A 13,263-nucleotide genomic window follows, 5' to 3' on the forward strand; every position below is an offset into this window, starting at 1 on the left:
AAAAGTGCTGGACGCACATTTGAATTTGGCAATTGATCACGTGATACACTGCACTGAACGTTCTAATCACACCGGTGTGATCGTACGTAGCAAAGGGTAAATAAAGTAATAAAGTAAAATAATGAATATTAATGATATAATAACGAAAAATTAAAATACATCCCCCCCCACCCCCGACGATATCATCGTCCATCACAATGTTTTACTGTAAACATCGTCAACTGCCAATTTAGGGGACATCGCCCAACCCTAGGGTGTCATTAGTTTGTCACCCATGGCTTTTCCTTTTTGGCCTAGTTTTTGTTACATATTTAATGACACTGTGTGATATTTCAGGTGGTGATGTTCATCTGAGGTTTTATTTTCCAAATTTTAAGACCTGCCAAGGACCAGATGATTTTTGATTATGTCCTGATATGAAAGAACATGGAATTCAATATGGTGTCCTAACTTTTTCACATGACTGTATTTCAAATGTCCTCACAGCCTACAATAGCAAAAGAACCAAAACTGACAAATATACAGACCGAGCAAATAAATATAAAAACAATAGAATAAAAATGACAAACTATTACCATTTCCCCCACAAAATCAATTTTCAATTAAAAATGGTTAGTATAAAATATAGGGCTATCAAGCAATTAATTTTTTTTATCTAATTAATTACATGATTTGGCGATTAATTAATCTAATTAATCGCAATTTATTTTTTTTATTAAATCATAAAGCAATTAATGTAAAGCATCAAATATTCATTACAAAAAGTAGCTTCATAATTTTTTTTTTTTTTTTTTTTTTTTTTTTTTTTGATTCAGCATAGAAATTTTTACTCATGAACTTTTGGACCATAAGGGTGAGTAAATGATGACTGAATTTTGAGTGAACTATATCTGTTTTTTTAATGGAAATGGAAATATTTTTTTAAATAAAATTAGACTCTAAATAAGAAACTAAAACTGCCAGTAGGTGGCGGTAAATGTCTTGATGACTAAGTCGTTCATTCATTCATTTGATTCATTCAAACGGCTGGATTTGTTCATGAGTTCTAGAGAAGCGGCACTACACAGACTGATGACATGTATGACATCAAAGTAGTAAAGTATCGCGAGAGCGAATAAAGAGCAGATGGCTCTGTATGCTGTTCAATGTACTTTGATATCATACAACCAGTCTGATATCAGTCTGTGTAGCTCCGCTTCAAGTTCAACAAGTCTTTTATGAATGGTTCACTGAATCATTGATTTTTACGTGGTTCATTCAAAACGCAATATTAAAATTATTTACTAAACTGTTGTATAAAATCAGTATTGCATTTGCACCCGTTATACAGGGGACAACATAAATATTATATTAATGTGACAAAAACAGCACTCAAGTAATACTGCACTCATTATCATGTGATATTGCTTAACTCATATGATCTAAATATGAGACGACAGTGCATCCGGAAAGTATTCACAGCGCTTCACTTTTTCCACATTTTATGTTACAGCCTTATTCCAAAAGGGATTAAATTATTATTTTTTTCCTCAAAATGCTACAAACAATACCCCTTAATGACAACGTGAAAGAAGTTTGTTTGAAATCTTTGCAAATTTATAAAAAATTAAAAAACGAAAAAATCACATGTACATAAGTATTCACAGCCTTTGCAATGACACTCAAAATTGAGCTCAGGTGCATCCAGTTTCCACTGATCGTCCTTGACGTTTCTACAACTTGATTGGAGTCCCGCTGTGGTAAATTCAGTTGACTGGACATAATTTGGAAAGGCACACACCTGTCTATATAAGATCCAACAGTTAACTGCATGTCAGAGCACAAACCAAGCCATGAAGTCTAAGGAATTGTCTGTAGACCTCCGAGACGCAGTGTATCGAGGCACAGATCTGGGGAAGGGTACAGAAAAATTTCTGCAGCATTGACGGTCCCAATGAGCACAGTGTATGGGTGTAACGGTTCACAAAATTCACGGTTCGGTTCGATACGATACACTGGTGTCACGGTTCGGTTCGGTACGGTTCGGTACGTTTTATCACAACTATGCAGTGTTTTCAGCCACATAATGTTCTTTAACGTTCATTCTTTCAAGATTTCAGACATTTATATACGCATAAGCACCATTAAAACAATATATTTAGAGTTTATAAAATGCACACTGATGTCAGACATCAGTGGAAGGAGCAATAACAATCCATTCATATACAATTTGCCGATATTTATTCATATCAGACACACATAATGGGCCTAAGTAACTATAAAGTTTACTCTATTATTCTTCCAGTTCACCAGCCACTTACTTGCATATATTTCGGGAGAAAATGATGAATTCACCTGCTGTAAATCCGACTGACAGAACTCTGTGAACTGCAGCGCAAACTAAGATGGCGGCGCCCATCTCGCGTTATAGATCAAGATAAAGATAATTTATAAAGGCTTTTAAACGACAAAACACACTCACTTACACATATTTGAGGATCGGAATATCAGATAGTTGATAACATGGTAAGCAAGTTTGTGAATATTTTAAATAAACAAGGAAAAACAAAATAATAGCGATCCATCTGTCATACAGTGTTATTGTTGCTGCGCTCAGCGCTAGTGACACGCAAGACGTGTCGCTATGGAAACATTAAAGGCAAACGTTCTAAAATAATGGTTGCATTAAAAAAACCTCACTCTGGGGGGAGAGTTGGAATATTTTAAACTCACGCTCGAAAGAGATAAAACAAAAACAGCTCCTTATAAAAAAATGAAAATGTTATATAGCTTACAGGGAATCCAAAGTGCACCCAAACACCAGACCTGTTGGTTATTTGGACGATCTTCTATTTCTGGTCTGTTAAACCAGTCTATGTGTTAAACACATTAGCCATTTTGCAAAGAGCCTTCAGCGCGTACTTCAGTGAGCGAGCGCCTGCCTGAGTAGCCACATGTAAATCAAACGCTCCAGACGCCCCAGACGCGTTCGGTTTGAACGCAGCATAAAACGTATAAGTTGGTGTGTTTTTTTTTTTCCTTCGGGGGTGTCAGGGGCGTTGCCTGTTACGTCGTTTGGGTTATTGGGCTACCTTGTTAAACGCATATTATATTTCACAAACTTTTTTATTTTACAAATGTAATTAATTAGTCCAACGAACCGTTCGGTACATAATGCGTACCGCGTACCGAACCGAAAGCCTCGTACCGAACGGTTCGATACGAATACGCGTATCGTTACACCCCTAGCACAGTGGCCTTCCGTAAATGGAAGTTTGGAACCAACAGGACTCTTCCTAGAGCAGACAGCCCGGCCAAACTGAGTGACTGGGGGAGAAGGGCCTTATAGTCAGGGAGGTGACCAAGAACCCGATGGTCACTCTCACTGAGCTCCAGCATTTCTCTGTGGAGAGGGGAAGAGAACCGTCCAGAGAAACTACCATCTCTGCAGCACTCCACCAATCAGGCCTATATGGTAGAGTGGCCAGACGGAAGTCAAGTCAGTCAAGTCAAGTCACCTTTATTTATATAGCGCTTTTTACAATGCAGATTGTATCAAAGCAGCTTTACATTAATATAAAATATAAATTGATAATGTGTTATGTGTATGCCAGGTTAAAGAGATGCGTTTTTAGTCTGGATTTAAACTGACAGTGTGTCTGCATCCCGAACAATGCTAGGAAGATTGTTTCAGAGTTTAGGTGCCAAATAGGAGAAGGATCTACCGCCTGCAGTTGATTTTGATATTCTAGGTATTATCAGCTTGCCTGAATTCTGAGATCACAATAAACGTGAAGGACTATAATGTATTAAGAGCTCACTTAGGTCCTGGGGAGCTAAACCATTTAGTGCTTTGTAAGTAATTAGCAGGATTTTAAAATCTATTCGATGTTTAACAGGAAGCCAATGCAGTGATGACAGAACTGGGCTAATATGGTCATACTTCCTAGTTATAGTAAGAACTCTAGCTGCTGCATTTTGTACGAGCTGTAGTTTATTTATCAAGCGGGAGGAACAACCACCCAGTAGAGCGTTACAGTAATCTAGCCTTGAGGTCATGAACGCATGAACCATAGACTGTAAAAAAAGATGGACGACGCGACGCTGCTTCCTTCCATTGTAATGAACTGAGGCCAAAATGGATGACGATGGGCGCTGACATATTACGCAAAAACGTCATAAAAAAAAGGTTTGCAACCTGGGCATGCGCAGAAGGTATCGTCCGTGGAACCGGAGGCGAGCCGCTGTATCAAACTTCCGCCCAGACGACTGCGTCATCATTCATGTATTTTAAATAGACTATAAAAATTATACACAATTTAAAATTCTACCTATAAAATAGGCTATTCTGTTTCTAGAGCAATAATATTATTGAGACAGCAAATTCAGTAGATAAACTCAATATAATATGCCACTAGAAACAACTCTAAATCGTCAGAAAGGGTCTTGCCATTTTAAATCAAGTTCAACTAACGTTACAGGAGATCGACTGCTGTAGTTAGAGTAGGCTATCATTGTCCTGCTAATTATTATTTTATACCCATAAAAATAATAAGTAACTGCCAGATAACGATCACCTGCTTTTTCCAGACATGGTTAACATTAGGTGTGTTATCTTAACTAATAACATTTATTAATTAGCTTATAATGCCCATATTTAATGTTACAGAAAAAAAGTTCATTGATCCGTCAGATCCTGTAGGTCAGTTAGTACAGTTTACTGCTGAACAACTCATTTTGTTGGTGTTAAATAACAAAGAAATTGAAAATTAACAGTTAATACATCTTCAATCTCCCCTCGAAGCTCCGACAGTCCTCAGACAAGCTGTCAATCAACTTCGAATCATGACGACACGCCCCGTTTTTATACAATCAAATTGCTAGCTAAAATCTAAATCATCACAAAAACGAACAATTGAATATAACTACCTTAAATGACCAAAACCATCTTTCAGAAAGTTTTATTTGAAGCAGAATTTATTTTTAAGTTTTCACTGAAGTCTCATTCGACTGCATTGAGAGGGCGGGGTTTATGACCTGTACTGCATCCAGCCTCCAGGGGGCGATCAAAGAGCCCGCAGCTTCACTTTTCAGGACGTATGAGACACACCCGGCATGAACTAACTGTTCTGCATTCTTCATTGAGAGCATATGTCGTAGTTTAGATATATTTTTAAGATGGAAGAATGCAGTTTTACAGATGCTTGTAACATGGCCTTCAAATGAAAGATTGGTATCAACGACGAAGACTTAACAGAGCAGCCATCAAGTGTTAGACAGTATTCTAGATTATTGCGTGAAGAAGTTTTCGGTCCAAAAATTAGAATCTGTTTTTCCTGAATTTAGAAGTAGGAAATTACTGGTCATCCAGTTTTTTATATCAGCTATACTTTGTTCATTTTGCGAATTGGTGATTTTCGTCAGGGCGCGAAGAAATATAGAGCTGAGTATCATCAGCGTAACAATGAAAACTAACGCCATGCTTCCTAATGATATCTCCCAACGGTATCATGTATAGAGTAAAAAGCAACGGTCCTAGTACTGAGCCTTGCGGTACTCCATATTTAACTTGTGATTGATATGACATTTCATCGTTTACTACTACAAACTGATCATGGTCAGATAAGTATGATTTGAACCATGCCAATGCAATTCCACTAATGCCAACATAGTTTTCGAGTCTGTTTAGAAGAATATTGTGATCAATAGTGTCAAATGCAGCACTAAGATCCAATAACACTAATAGAGAGATACAACCACGATCTGATGATAAGAGCAAATCATTAGTAACTCTAATGAGAGCAGTCTCAGTACTATGGTATGGTCTAAATCCTGACTGGAAATCTTCACAGATACTTCTTTCTAAAAAAGGAACATAGTTGTAATGAAACTGCCTTTTCTAGTATTTTTGACAGAAAAGTGAGATTTGAGATTGGCCTGTAATTGACTAATTCTCTAGGATCAAGTTGTGGTTTTTTAATAAGAGGTTTAATAACAGCCAGCTTAAAAGTTTTTGGTATGTATCCTAGCGATAAAGATGAATTAACAATATTAAGAAGAGGATCTATGACCTCTGGAAGCATCTCTTTCAATAGCTTAGTCGGTATAGGGTCTAACATACATGTGGATGATTTTGATGATTGAACAAGTTTAGACAATTCTTCCTCTCCTAAAGCAGTAAATGAATAGAATTTTTCTTTAGGGACACTACAATGCACTGTCTGACACAAGACTGTAGTAGACTGTTGTATGGTTATAATTTTTTCTCTAATATTATCAATCTTGCATGTAAAGAAGTTCATAAAGTTATTACTGCTGTGCTCTTTGGAAACATCAGAAGTTGAAGCTTTATTTCTTGTTAATTTAGCCACTGTATCAAATAAATACCTGGGTTGTGTTTATGTTCTTCTAAAAGTTTTGAAAAATAGGCAGATCTAGCAGTTTTTAAGGCCTTTCTGTACTCAGTCATTTTGTCTCTCCACGAAATGCCAAATATTTCTAGTTTTTTCTTCCAGCTGCGCTCCATTTTTCTAACTGCTGTTTTTAGGGCCCGAGTATGCTCATTGTACCATGGTGTTGGATTCATTTCCTTAATCTTTTTTAAACGCAAAGGAGCAACTGAGTCTAATGTGCTGGAAAAGACAGAGGCAATAGTTTCTGTTGCAATATCGAGGTCTTCTAAGCTGTCTGGTATGCTAAGGTGATGAAACTGATCAGGAAGATTATTTATAAAGCAATCTTTAGTGGTAGAAGTGATGGTTCTACCATATTTATGGCAGGGAGGAAGTTTAGCCTCTTTGACTAAATGTAGTATACACGAGACTAGATAATGATCTGAGATGTCGTCACTCTGCTGCAGAATTTCAACGGCATCAATAACGATTCCATGTGACAATATTCGATCTAAAGTATGATTACGACAATGAGTGGGTCCCGACACGTGTTGTCTAACACCAATAGAGTTTAGAATGTCTGTAAATGCCAATCCTAATGAGTCTTTTTATTATCTACATGGATATTAAAATCACCAACAACAAGGACTTTATCTGCAGCTAGTACTAATTCTGATAGAAAATCGGCAATGTCTTTGATAAAGTCTGTATGGTGTCCTGGTGGCCTGTATACAGTATAATGTCAACTTACATAATGTTACGTAAAGCACCATCACTTCGAAGGAATTATATTTGAAAGACTTCTGGCTGATACTGTAAATATTACTATAAATTACAGCAACACCTCCCCCTTTTCCTTTCTGTCGAGGATTGTGTCGTAACCTTGAGGACTCATTTAAAATAATGTAATCGTCCGGTTTTAGCCAGGTTTCTGTCAAACACAGCACATTTAGATTATTGTCTGTGATAATATTGTTTACAATAAGTGCTTTTGAAGAAAGTTATCTAATATTTAACAACCCAAGCTTTATCATTTGTTTATCATTATTATCTCTATTTTTTATTTGTTGAACATCAATTAAATTTTTACCATTTAATGGGTTTGGAATTTTTTTGTTTTTACTAATTCGGGGTACAGACACAGTCTCTATGTGATAATATCTAGGTGCAAGAGTTTCTATGTGTTGGGAATTATCTGACTTCTGTAACGTGAGGCAGCCAGCAGACGGTCGGTTTAGCCAGTCTGTCTGCTTCCTGTCCTGGGCCCCAGTTTGTCATGTTTTAGTTCTGAGACTATGTGCCATATTACTAGAGAGAAGAGCAGCACCATCCTACCACACTAGGGCACTTTCAACAGGATTCTCAGTGGGTGCATCACTGAGTGGGGAGAACCTGTTTGATGTTCTTAATGGAACGGAAGAATGGTGTTTTCCGCGGCTAGGCCGCCTCACCGTTACCCAAGTGCCCTGCTGCGCGGGCTCTACAGCCGGAACCGAACAATGTACAGAGTTCACTAAGCTAGTTGCATCCAAAACAGTATCTGAAGCCCCTGCATTCTTACAATCCTCGATTTAAAGTTTGTATGCGTGTCTCTAATTCTGAGATTTTCTCTGTCAGCCTGACTATTTACCTACATTTATGACATGTAAATCCCTCGTCGCTGACAGAGAGAGCTACACTGAACATGTGACAAACTGAACAGGAGATAACAGTGGGAAAGGATGACATGACTCACTGTGTTTGTAGACTGATCCGAGTTACCACAGCTGTTTGATGAACGCGTTGAAAAGGAGCACGCGAGACTGTGGACAAGTTAACAAGCGAGATGCAAATGCGTTGTAACAGCGATTTAGATTCAAAGATTACAGGCTAGCGACGTCATATTAATGTGGTAGGCAATAATAATAATATAAGAAACAATGAATAAAAGTAAGAGATTCAATAAAAGTAAGAGAAAACAAAGCTGTACGGAGACGAAAACACCAGCAGCGAGGCAGAGGCAGCGAGGCAGACAGGAGCACAAAGCCACTCCTCAGTAAAAGGCATATAACAACCTGCCTGAGGTCCTGCAAAGAAGAATGAGAGAATCTGCCCAAAAATAGCTGTGCCAAGCTTGTAGCATCATACTCACTCAAAAAATCTTGAAGCCATAATTGGTGCCAAAAGTGCTTCAACAAAGTATTGAGCTGTATTGAGGCTGTGAATACTTATGTACATGTGATTTTTTTTTTTTTTTATAAATTTGCAAAGATTTTAAACTACTTCTTGTCATTATGGGGTATTGTTTATAGAATTTTGAGGGGGGGGAATTATTTAATCACTTTTGGAATAAGGCTGTAATATAACAAAATGTGGAAGAAGTGAAGACTTTCTGACTGCATTGTACAGGCTCCATCGCACAGTGAGTTGTTGTCCTGCATCGTATTTGTCATCAATCAACTGTATAAAATGTCAGATGAACTATAGTTTTGGGGCGAGGCAAGCGCGTTAATTGCATTCATTTTAATGCATGATTTTTTTACCATAACTAATTAATCTAATTGACACGTTAAATAGACAGCCCTTATAAAATATATAAATAATATGATTAAATGATAATGGATGATAAATAGTTAAAAAGATTGACTGTAAATAATATCTAAAGAAATTGTTTTTATGATCTGTAGGTCTTTCCCCCCTTCAGACTGCTGCCCAGGAAAGTCACTCTAATAGTTGGAGCAATGATGCAGGTAAATATTTTTCTCACATTTTTATTTATTCCAGTACATTTCACTTTCCACTTGTCTAATGCACTCAGATCTTATGAGTAAATGAGCCGTTGAATGAACAAAACGCAAGCTAATGCTGCAGTCTAGAGTTGCAAAACATAAGTACATTAACTGTGTTTACATGGACACCTTTTTTTTAGTTCAACATTAAATCATTCTGGTTAAAAATCTAATCTGTGTGTGAAATTTGTGTACATTTTCACGAACAAATAATTATTCACCAGTAACTTTTGTACTGTATATTGTATATTTGATGCAAATTACTAACATCAAGCATGCAGTCACTCATTTAGAATATACTGCAAATTCATTATGACTAAATTGTGCATACGCATTTCCATGAGAAGTTCTCCTGTGCATTTAAAAATGAATAGTCCACGTAATAATTAGTGATTGAGACCCAGTGACTGTCTTGTCCTGGATGAATGGATAAAATGATGGTCAAAAATACCACTGGCAAACATCTCAGGCTATGACATGGATATCTGCTTCCAGGATGATAACTGTCAGGACAACTTTCCATACTCATTTTCCTCAGCACTGCTAAAACCACTGCACTCAAGCGCATAATTAACATGGAAGCCAGCATGATTTGCGATATTTGCCAATGGTCCTCCAAGAGCTACGTCTGTGCACAAAACGTCATGACGCCATTACAGTGTCAGTAATGAACATGCACAGAACATCCCCATTTCAGAAAGTAAAAGAAATATACCACCACTTTCAGTCCGAATTAAATTTAGTTTTTGCTAATTTTTGGACTAGGCTAATATCCCAAATTATTAGGGCCCAAGTAAATGTACTGTCAGTTAAGGCTGTGCAATTAAGCGTAATTATCGATTTCAAGTTGACTATTAATTTTGGATTCCATGAAAAGTGAGTGTTATAAAATGCAGTACTATTGCTAAACTGCGGAACATGTGTTATATTAAACAGTGTCATTAAAAGCACATTAAGCCGCAAAAGAGACACTGTTCCCATGTGGCTTTCTGTGCACAGACTTTGAGTCGGAGCCGAACGTGGATAAGCACATGGGCTTCGGATAGGCAGCTAAACATGTACACAAAAATGTCCGAATGCCTTTTCGGAGAGTATTTATGTAGACACAGTGGGTTATGTCTTAAGTAAACTTAAGTAGTTGAGAAAGAAAATGCATGACCGCACCCACGCTATACGGAGAGGCATCACAGGCAAGTAGGAGAGGTTTTCCTGGATCATAATGCACAAGGCACTTACTGTTCAGTAGCAGTTGTTTGCTGGCTTTGAATGCCTCTTCACAATTTGGTGACCAATTCCATTTAGTGTCTGCTTGCAAAAGCTGGTGCAGAGGGTGCAACAATTGTGAAAGGTTGGCCACAAACTTTCTGTAATAATTTAGCAATCCTAAGAATGACCTTAGCTCTGAGACTTCCACTTTCTCTTCTGTAGGGTGCAAACCCTGCTCATCTATCCTGTATCCCAAATATTCTACAGAGTCTTGAAGGAAAGCACACTTTGCGAGTTTCATCCTCAGTCCGTGCTTCTCTAGCCTGGCAATCACCTGATCCAGTACTGCTAGATGTGCTTCTTCAGTAGATGCTGATACTAAAATGTCATCCATAAAACAGACCACATTATCTATGCCTTGCAGTATCTGGTCCATTGTGTGCTGAACAAAAAAAACAGCTGGAGCTGTCGAAACACCGTAGGCCAGGCAGTGATAACGGAAAAGACCCTTGTGGGTGTTGATTGTCAGATACTGTTCTGACTCAAGATCTGCCCAAATACTTCATTTCACCTGAGTGATGATTCCATTGCTTTGCAGTCGCTGCAACTCTTTCTCCACAGCATCCCTCAGAGCATATGGTACAGGTCGCGGCTTATGTAATATTGGTTTACGATCACGCTGAACTCTGATTCTAGCCTGGAATTCTCTAATCTTTCCATAATCGTCTTTGAAAAGATCCTTATGCTTGTCCAGTATGGCTTTAAGAGAGGGCTCAGTTCTTGTCTCATGTTTTAGGCTGAAAATTTTACCCCAGTCAAGCTTGATCTTCTGTAGACAATTTCGTCCTAGTAATGGTGTTTTGTCACCCTTGACTACCAGCAATGGCAGTCTCCATTCATTTCCGTTATACTGGACTGGAACTTGAATTTCTCCCAGAACTGGTATTGTATCCCGAGATTAGAGAGACGAATTTCAGCTGGCTGCAAGGGGCAGTCGTTCAGGAGCTCTTTGTATACGGATTCTGGAATTAGAGAGACAGATGCGCCAGTGTCAGTCTGTATGGTTACCATCTTCCCTGAGAGTTCCAGTTGCAGAAATTTTGTCCTTTGTCCTTTTTTTGTCCTTGTGCAGTGTAAACTGTAAAAAGTTCAAATACATCAACAGGAGCACTTAATTCGTCAGCCGTAGCTGTCACTAACTGGGCTTTACCTGCTCATTTACTGCTTTTGCAGACCTTTTTCAAATGGCCTGTTTTACCACATGCATGACATACTGTAGTGCGGAAATGGCATTCATGTGGCTGATGACCCTCTCTGCCACAACGATGACATGCAATTTTACGTCTGGCCGAAGAGCTCTGTGCTGATCTGCTCGATGCAGAGAAACCTGAATGCGAAGATCCTTTCTGTGGTTTGTTCATCTGTCTTCTCCGTGAAAAACTGGCAACCTTGTGAACAAAAGCACTGGAATGGTCATCACGCTCTGTCAGCTCCTTTGTATCCTTGTATGCCAGTTCAAGGCCAAGAGCAATTTCACAGGCTTGTTTGAAAGTCAAATCCTTCTCCGATAAGAGACGCTTTGGGTAAGCTTTACCTGACTACCACAGACAAACTGATCCCTCAGTGCATCGAGGAACTAGCCAAACTCGCATGTGCTAGCAAGTCTTTTTAGGTCAACATTATAGTCTGTTAACGTTTCACCTTCTCTCTGGTTTCGTCTGTGAAATCTGAAGCGTTCAGCGATCAATATTGGCTTTGGCTTAAAATGCAGCAACATTTCAGTCATTTCTTTTAGTTGTTAGTTCTGTCACTTTCCTTGGTTGACTCAAATTCTTAAGTAGTCTATACTCTGTGGGACCCAAGACACTTAGGAACATGTCAGCTTTCTTTTCTGCTGCAATCTCATTTGCTGCAAGCTATCTTTCAAATCTTTCTAAGTAAGTTTCAAAATTTTCTTTCTTTCAAATTCAGGAACGTTGCCAATCATTGCCATGTTGCTGTCACTTTAATTTCCGTTTATCACCTCCATGCAATTCAGATTTTTTTATTTACTTATTCATTTATTTTTTACTCCAGTTTATTTTCTCCCATATGTTTTGTTGTACTTGCAATCTCTCCATGAAGTACTAACGATGGCCACTAGATGTCAGTCTTCTGCTTTTTTTTTTTTCTAAAGCTGCCAACTGATTAGTTTCCTCCATCACACAGTGTGATAGACTTGAAACTTTCGATTTCTAGTTGCTTCAATAAGTGACAAACTGTTACTCTAGTATTGCAAATTCACTTGCACTTTTACTTTTCTTTCGCTGTGGAATCCAAGTCTTCATCGCCACTGTAGTGTTTTTATGGGAAAAGAAAGACACGGTATAACAATTGCAGTCTTTACTGTTTTACCAACTTCCTGGTCTGCTACTGAAACAACCCACAGCGCATGTGCGCTATGAAAATTATCTACAACATTCTAAAATCTGCCAGTTCAATGCGACATGTAAGCTATGTATCGTTTCTTTTGCAACAATTATTTTTCCAGTCATACACCAGCGCTAAAGCGCTGAAAAGAATTTACGTGCACAAAAATGTTTCGCGCTGACAACAATCCGGTGGTGGCTAGAATCCATCACTGACTAGAACCACGCAGCAGAGGAATTGAAAGTTGACAAGCCATTAAAAAAGTATTGACTTAAGAACCACTTATATTTTCAATAAATCATGTTCCCATTCACTCCAGTGACGAATTTTAAAATTAAACTAAATTCTATTTATTAGGTAAAACTTTTACATTTTTAGCCATTAACTAATGCCAATGCCTAATGCCAAAATGTTTTCTTTGTTCATCAAGTAATTTACTGGTCAGGCATTATTGTTAACTCGCAAGACTGTAAGGAGAAAACGACAATTTGATGGATAATTTAAATATA

The 13,263-nt window shown here is 38.0% G+C and overlaps 1 protein-coding gene across 1 annotated transcript in view; it reads left to right on the top strand.

The window, feature by feature from the left end:
* Positions 1-13,263, top strand: part of nup210 (nucleoporin 210) — a 126,988-nt gene that overhangs the window by 69,280 nt on the left and 44,445 nt on the right. Inside the window, exon 24 of the mRNA XM_067370411.1 lies at positions 9,038-9,100. Coding sequence (XP_067226512.1) covers positions 9,038-9,100 — 63 coding nt within the window. The remainder of the gene's footprint in view (positions 1-9,037; positions 9,101-13,263) is intronic.

The sequence above is a fragment of the Chanodichthys erythropterus genome, chromosome 20 (genome assembly GCF_024489055.1).
Source record: "Chanodichthys erythropterus isolate Z2021 chromosome 20, ASM2448905v1, whole genome shotgun sequence".
Classification (NCBI taxonomy): domain Eukaryota; kingdom Metazoa; phylum Chordata; class Actinopteri; order Cypriniformes; family Xenocyprididae; genus Chanodichthys; species Chanodichthys erythropterus.